Below are 8555 nucleotides of genomic sequence, written 5' to 3'. Positions count from 1 at the left end.
CGGGCTGTTACTGTGTTACAGCGCCCCGCGACGGGGTTAGTTACACTGTACCTGCAAAGAAAGGCCAAAAACGAAAGAGCAATTTCACCAGGAGACGTCAGATTTCGAGGTTCATTAGACGCACAAAGGGAGGCAGGTAGATAGAAAGGGACACTGCTCCTTCTACAGAACTCAACCAGCGGCAATAGCTTTCATAGAGACATCAAAGGTAGAACCGAAAGCCATATTATATACGAGAAGTGGAGTCCAGCTAAACCAGCGCCTCGCGAGCCTCATTGACGTCTACATCATCAGCGCTTGAGATCGAGAACCCGGGAGTTGTCCCCGACATCGACACGGCGCAACAGCGGCGCCCGCAGCTCAGCTCATCAGTGGCGCTCTTGTGGGCTAGCTGGCCCCAGTATGCATGCATGCGATTATGCAGGGGACAGTTCGTCATGTACATGTCATGTGGTTCGGTCGGTCGAGTGTAAGCAATGTCACTGCGCATGCGCTGCCACGTGCTGATCGTCGATCGTGAATCGTCTTGTACACAAATCACAATCCCATCACCGAGTTCTAGCCCTACCTCGCGATGGGAAAATGCATGCAGCCGTGTACAACTACCGGAGCCGATACGAGATAGCTTGCACTGATGATCCAATGGTGTGCAAAATGTGATGGTATTCGACACGTCATCCTATCTGAAGTTGGGTGAAGTATTTCTTCTCCTTTGCATGAAGTTTCTCTCATTTATTGTAAACGGAGTGCGAGTGATTATTACCCATTCTTTCCCATAGTACTAGGTCCTAGGACAAGAGCAGGAGGCCGAGTTGTCATTCATTTGAGGTCATCTTGAGCCAGGAATACTTGGTTGATATAATGTGCTTGCCAAGCAGTTTCATAATAACGTTAGTTGCTTGGATTTTTGCCGCATCTTATACTCAGTAGGCCAAGATCGGCCAGATCTAACTCGTAAGAATGAACGATGTTTTAACTGAACATCCTCTGACTGTTTCCTTGATCATGCAGATTCCATCTGAAATGCTGACAGTGACACAAAGGACTGTCGTGGTGATGGAATAAAGTCTCACACTCGACATCTCTCCTAGTCATGCATTAGATTAGGATTGTGATTGTGGAAAGAGTGAAGGACCATTTTGTCAGTGGAAGACATTGTTTGACCCCGAGAAGGATTGGGAAGGAGGAGAAGAGAAGGAGGAGGAGGAGTAGGGGGGTGAAAGTGAGGGAGCTCGTAGCTCTGTCTGAGCTCTTGAAGCCATCTGGGAAGGGGTGGGCTAGCAACCGTCCACCATTGATCAAACCGACGTGCCCCCTTCCTTTGGTGTCGCTGATCACTTTCTCAAGATGGGGCAAACGCCGTGGTCAGCCGTCATCAACCTCAGCAACAGCATCATTGGCGTCAGCGTCCTTGCCATGCCATGGTGTTTCAAGGAGGTGAGTTTGAGTGGACGCTCCACTCCATGTTCTAGAATATTTTGGTATGTAACTGTAATAGTAAAATCGGGCTAATAAAAAGTAAAGGTTTCATTCTAGTCAGTAGTAGTCAGACAAAACTATAACAAATATTGTCTAGTAGAAATGATTTCCACAAATTTTCAGGAATATATATAATTCACAAACTTGCATTTTATTCAGAGTAGATGAGATAGCATTGTCGTATCAGTCTTCCCATTAGTTTTACAGATGAATGGCTACTTCATTGACTGTTTAAAATAAATTTAAAGAAAAACAGGATAAACTTACATCCTTATCACATCAAGAGTAAATAGAATGTCCAAGATTTTGCTAGCTTCTCCTTTTCTTGTCTTAACTCAATGCAACATCAACTGTTTTTCTTCAGTCTGCTTTTCAAGGTGAGCTTGACCATATTGTTGAGATATGGCACTAATTTAAAGTCGTGAATAGTAATTGATACAGTTTTGGGAAATAGGCCCAAATGACTTGGAGGAACCCCGGGCCCCGGTCGTGTGATAAGTGAACAAGTTATGTTCCTCTTGCATCATTGTACTCCTCTGTTATATTCAAGTAAATTCTTCACATCCCTTTTCCACAAAGGATTCTTGATAATCAACTATGCCGAAGATGAGATTTAGGTGTGACCACCATAATAGCCACTGATCTGCAAAGCTTCTCGACTGAATGCTGTAATCAAAATGCATCACATGATTATGTGACTGAATTTAATGTACAGGTATAACCAGCAAGAGCATGTAGCAGATAGCATGCCCTAATTGAGCAATATCTGTCATAATTCTAGCTTTTAAAGCATTGTAAGAATTAGCATAAGATCTGAAGTGATATATTTGACATGATGATTGTGATAATGATTATTGTTAAAATACTGTTATTGTGATTATCATTATTCTTATCATTATCATTGTCATTGTTTTAATCATTATCATTTTCTTGTTAAAAGAAGACAAAGAGAATGACTAACTTATTTTTATCAGAACTTTAAATCCATACTTCTCAAGGATGTGGGTTGACACCCCTTTTGTTTTGACCAGTTGCCAAAAAATAATCATATTTTGAACATTTTGAATATAATCTTCTAATCCACTGGCCCTCACTTGTCAGTAGAAAATCAAGGAAAAGTGTATTTCAGATCTCCAGCTGATTTGAATGATAAGAATAAGGGCAAATAAACAGATCAGAAGAAATTAAATTAAAATCAGATAAAATTATAAATGAGAAAGCTGGGGCCCCAGTTTTCTTGTTTTCTTCTTCTGCAAACAGTAATACTGGTTGCTATCACAAATGACTGTTACTTAAAACACATATCATAAAATCATAACTTTACCACTGGTTTGCACATTCATCAGTATTTTGGGATTAGGCAACTATTAACTCATATTATGAAAATTCAGCATTGATGAATAATTGCATGTTTAGAATTATGGGAATAGTTTTTGTGTGAATTATTTCAAAGAAAGTCTGAAGTCACCCTACAGCAAACTAATATTAATTTCAATAATAATACAGGGTGGTCTATGAGGGCTTTCAGCATGTTGCTGCAACATGCTCAAACTCCTGTGTAACATCCTCAAAAGCCAGCAACATGATGTGCAACATCCTGGAGAATTAGCAACAAGCCCCTAATAAAATGTATTCAGACATGTAAAAAACATACTATGTGCAAAACATGAGAAACATCAAAGTACCTAGTACTTAGATATTTGTGTGCAAAACATGATAACAATAATAACAAAACATGAAAACAATAATAACACAACATGAAAACAATAATGATAAAAATAAAATGATTGTACTGAAAGCTGACATTTGTACATTGCCTTTTATGATCATTATACAGTGTGGTATCATTTTGGCCATATTGCTGCTGCTTTTGACTGGAGCTATCAACAAATTCAGTGGAAATTTGCTCCTGAGGTCTGCCAAAGCAACTAGGAAGAATTCATATGAATTCCTGGGTAAGCTATATTTCTTATTTCTTTGTCTTTATTCTAAATCAGAGTTGAAGTACTAAAGATAGAAATATTGGAAGTGGTGGTGGTTAATTGTAGTGATTTGTTGTAACTTGCATATTGATCACACAACCATGACAAAAAAGAAAAGGAAAAAAAAAATGATTCCAGCTGTGTATTGTACATGTTTGGAAACTGCATGGGAAGCTTTTAGTTACTACAGGTGTTAGCCTAAAGAGCTGCCAATCTTACATCATGTGTATGAACTGTAGCTGGGACCTCAAGGTCAATGACCTGGCTTCTACCTGGACTAAAATGATTGGGTCATTGCTTAATGGACTCAATCTTTGTCTGTGCCAAAATACTTGGTTCATTATTTTGTCTTCATCCTACATGTACCCTGCTACATTTGTCTAGGGATATTCTTTGTTCTTTCTGTCATTACTTATCTATTTCTTTTTAGGATATTGAAAGAAATAAAGCTTTGTTAGCAGGTTGAAAGTTATTTTCTACAACTACAACCGTGTACCTGCAGTAAAATTTTAAATCATATGGCATACATCAAACAGAATCTTGTACATATTTTTTGTCTTATAACAGCAAACCACACATTGGGAGGTTTAGGAAAAATTACTGTGGAAGGAAGGTAAGTGAAAGATGTCTTCTTTCTTTCTTTTTTTTTTCAGGTATGCATGTTTTCTGTTTAAAAATCTCCTTGTTCGCAGTTTACTATATCAAGTGTGATTGTGCATTGTGATTTCAAAATGATTATTAGTAAATCTTTGTAAAAACCAAACAGGCCATTGCACGATATTGTCTGTCCTGAATATGCATATCTGCCATTTGTTCCTATTTAGTATAAGCACCCATATTTTGTTGCTGTTTTCGTGGAAAAAACGAGGCATTTTTCAATCAAGAGTTGAATTTTAATTTGATATCTTCAAATAGTGAAGCGTGGATGATTAATGAAATTCTTCATTCTGTGAAAATTTAATTTCCAGTGGAGTTTTTTGTTGTTGAGCTCTGGTTTGCAAGGAAGTGAATGTGTGCTGTAGCACTCTGAAAAACAGAGCATGCATATCACTTGACATTTTCATCGGTGGAGTGCAGGTAGTATATGATGTCAGTCGTGAGAATGATGATGTAATGTGAATATATAAGAGTGAAATATTATATGCTCACGAGAAGGGAATGTGTTTCATGAAGAGTCTAACAAATCAGGGCGCATCACGTCCTGTACCTGGTAAGCTATGTAAGCTTTAGCTGGAGGGTGCAGGAGTGTAATTAAAAATTGATATGTGGAAGTAACAAAGATGGAGATCCGTGAGTAGCTGTGAAATGAAATGCAAGATGAATAATGATTGATAATGGAATTCTAAGGCAGACTAAATGTATTGATGGCAACCGCTGCACAAAGTGATAGTGTACAAAAGATTGGCAATAACTTTTGATAGGTTTATTTGACTTTTTAATGTTTCAAATGATTTTACTCGTACAGGCAGTTTTAGCTGTGATTTGAACATTTTGTTGAACTTACACTAAACCATTTCAAAGCAGGGGGAATTTACTGTGTCCAAAATGTTGGCATATATATGAATGAATTAGTGCCCCCCCCCAAAAAAAAAAAAAAAAAACAACAACAAACAAAACAAACAAAACAAAACAAACAAACAAACAACAAACAAACAACAAATTATATTTTTTGTCTCATGAAAAACTGATAGCAAAATAATGGTTTTTCTTTCTCTTTAGTGTGATTTTACTGCTGTTCGCAACATGCATAGCATTTTTTGTCATCATCGGAGACCTTGGGCCGTCACTGGTGTCAAAATTTATGGATTGGGAAGTAAGTATCATGCATCACTTTTTTTTCTGTGTTTTTGAAAGTAGAGTTAAAGATTAGTGTCCATAATATGGTTACATTTCTAGAAAAAAAAATGGAAATTGTGAGTCAGAGTCACATGCAGGATGTAGCCTTTCATATGTTTGACATTTAAAAGGAATCTACGGTGCCAGTGTACCATTTGTATGCATTTGCCATCGTTGCTTAGGTGATATGGAAAAGAAACCATAACAGTAATTATCGCTAATGCTAGACATTTGTTTGAATGTGTCGCTTGTGTAACACTGATTGATTTCTTGTACATTTGATACTCATATAAGATTCTCTTGTTATATTTTTATAAGTGACTGACTGCTGCGTTGTAAAAACAATAAAAAATACATAACAGAATCAGTAAACTTTCTTCATGTTAGGGACATTGTGGTGGAAGAAATAGAGGTATCTATCCAATCTCACGAGGAATCCTGTAGATTGCAATATTTTGGTAGATTAACTGGTTGACAGTATAAATATATTTTGGTACAGAGTAGATAGATTTATTGATTGATTGGTAGATATGTCGGTATGTAGGTAGGTCTATAGATGGGTGGATGGGTAGAAAAATTGGCAGGCTTTTAGTCAGTCATGATTTTGCCATATTGTAGATCGTCAGCATGTTTCTTGACTTGCTTAATGACAATCCCTCTGAATACTCCTTGTTTTAGAACACAGAAAACCTGAGAAGGGGAATACTACTTGGGACTGCTGTCTTCATCATTCTACCATTGACACAGAAGAAAAACATCGAGAGCCTCAGTGGTCTGAGCACAGTATCAATCACTTTCTACCTATTTTTTGCAGCTTGTGTGAGTAATCTGTCTGTCTCTTAATCATGTGTTAAACCCTTTGTGTGCTTTTGAGTGCCAGTTTGGGCAGAAAACTCCGTAACATTATTACACACTGTCCAAAGTCCCTGGTAGAGAAAGGGTTAATGCAAGATGCAGTCACAATATAGGACCAATCCAAATGTAATATGTATTACTCTGCAGTGGTTATTGCTTTGAAATTTTAATCGTATCCCTGCTGATACAGAATTTACTAACGCCAAATGCTGCTGCATATAGGATATTGTGATCAGCAATGCTGGTTTGGGTGTCCACTCAATAATTAATAATAAGGAGCAGATTCTCTCCACATTCAAAACTTGTTGCTAGTATGGTTGAGACAAAATGTTCAACTTCCATGGTGAGCTGAAGCATTTATTGTAGCTTGATGGGTCCTTAGAATATCTGAATCTTTGATAAGTACAATGTACAATACTACCTGTATTTCATGTCAGAATAGTTTTCATTCCTGCTTTGATGATTGTTTAAAATGCGACCGCTAGGTCTAGCTCAAAACCCACAAAAAGTAGGCCAAAAAGAATTTCTACTTTTCTACATGATAGTTAAAAAGAATGAGAAAATTATATATTACTTGTTAAAATTAGTCTATCCTAGCCAAGAGAGAGTTGAGAGGTGCAGTTTTAGAGAAAATGGAGAAGAGGATCTAAAGCTGAGGGTCACTGTGGTGTGCTGTGCAGAAGTATCAATGAAAATATATTCCATTTCCTGGTGAAAGCAGTGCCTGCCTGAAAAAAAAAAAATATATGGTCCAGAAAATCTGCTGATATCTTCCTTTTGGTTTTGTGTTAATCTGCCAAATTTTGACAGCAGTTAGAGAAAAAGTTAATCTCCCAGTTAATACAAACTTTAAGAATTTGAGTTGGTTGACCCAAATTACATATCGTCACTGGGGTGACAAGACCTTGTATCTGCAATTTTGGTGAAAATGACTTTTTTGGATTAATGGTCAAATAATGTGTTAAGTGATGTCCTGTCCAAAATCCAACTGTCTTACTCCAAAAATGAAGCCACCACGGCATGTCAAGGGAAAGTCTATAACATTTGCCACAGTGCTTTGGCCGCCATGTTTTTTGGCTCTCCTGAACATTTGACATTTTGTAGATACCAGGTCTTGTTGCCCCAGCGACGATATATTTTGGTCCATTACACAGAATATGGGTTTTAAGCTGAGAGGTCACAAGTACTCGGTGTACTCTTCATTGCATACCTGTCAGCTGATGCACATCGTAACATCTTATCATCTTATAGAAGTTTTTTGAACAGCTGATTAAAAATGAAATGAAATAGGTAAGCCCAACTTACTAAAGTCTTTGTTTTCTGTCATTTCAGATATGTATCGGCAGTATACCCAAACTAAAGACACTTGACTGGGTGAACGAGGTGACCTTATGGAGACCCATAGGAGTGTTGAAGGGAATGTCCATCTTTGCCTTATCTATGTGCTGTCAGCCGTAAGTGTGCACGTCTCCCTGTGGTGCTTTTACTCTAGCCTTACTTCAAGGCAGTCTTATTTTTCTTTCTCTCTTAAACATGTACGAATGTTTGCATAGCCAATATCATACTTCAATCAGCTTGGAATTCATCCATATATTATATGGAACTGGTGCTTAAAGACCCCGTAATTAGGAAATTCGTGGAGTGGGAAGGCTGACCAAGTTTGGATATATTCAAGAATCCCCATAACAAATTGTTTTCAGCTTTATCACTGATCTCTCTGTAAGTACACATACAGCCCAGGAATCTTTACCAGAGGTGACCTTTAACAATGAGTGTGGACTTTGATGCACATATTGGCAGATACGTGGTTGACCGGCACTACTATTGATTTTGAAAGTACCCCTCTGGGCAGCGAGTAAAAATCAATTCAATCGGACTGCCCACGCTTCCCCACACTACCGAGTCTTTGAAAATTTATATTGTCAGTATTATATTATTCCTTTGCCCCTGAAGAGTGGAAACATTGTGCTGCCAGGTTGTCTATCTATCCGTCAGTCATTACCTTCAGTACACCCCATGTATTACTCCCACAATTTTAGGGGAAAACTTGATGGATTCTGTTCATTATTTGTGCCAGGTATGCTTCATGAAGTGTGCCTTGTTTTTCTTTTGCATAATGAACTCAAAGAAGGAAAACCAGAGGAAATGCAATATTTTTATGTCACATGTAGATATAAATTAAAGGAAACGAACATCCAAGACAGCAGCAGCAAAGCAGGGCATAATGTAATACTAGAGAGGGGCCGTCAAAGGCGGCAGACCCACGCCTTGTACAAAGTCGGGGTAAACATACTGTGCATTCGGTCATCTACCAGAATTCGGTCACTTAATTGCCAGTGTCCTTTATCACCAGCCAGTGCGTTCTACCAAAGATCGTACACTGAAGTGTACGATCTTTGGTTC

The 8555-nt window shown here is 38.0% G+C and overlaps 1 protein-coding gene across 1 annotated transcript in view; it reads left to right on the top strand.

The window, feature by feature from the left end:
- Nucleotides 1-880: 880 nt before the first annotated feature.
- The window catches only part of LOC139713900 (uncharacterized), a 30619-nt gene continuing 22944 nt past the window's right edge, over nucleotides 881-8555 (top strand). Inside the window, exons 1-6 of the mRNA XM_071625622.1 lie at nucleotides 881-1437; nucleotides 3317-3434; nucleotides 4029-4074; nucleotides 5181-5274; nucleotides 5976-6116; nucleotides 7485-7606. Of these exons, the coding sequence (XP_071481723.1) occupies nucleotides 1348-1437; nucleotides 3317-3434; nucleotides 4029-4074; nucleotides 5181-5274; nucleotides 5976-6116; nucleotides 7485-7606 (611 nt within the window). The 5' untranslated portion in view covers nucleotides 881-1347. The remainder of the gene's footprint in view (nucleotides 1438-3316; nucleotides 3435-4028; nucleotides 4075-5180; nucleotides 5275-5975; nucleotides 6117-7484; nucleotides 7607-8555) is intronic.

Source organism: Diadema antillarum, unplaced genomic scaffold (genome assembly GCF_040938485.1).
Source record: "Diadema antillarum isolate AM-2024a unplaced genomic scaffold, OU_Dant_1.0 seq00002093_RagTag, whole genome shotgun sequence".
Taxonomy (NCBI): domain Eukaryota; kingdom Metazoa; phylum Echinodermata; class Echinoidea; order Diadematoida; family Diadematidae; genus Diadema; species Diadema antillarum.
This window is presented reverse-complemented; position numbering and strand designations above follow the sequence as displayed.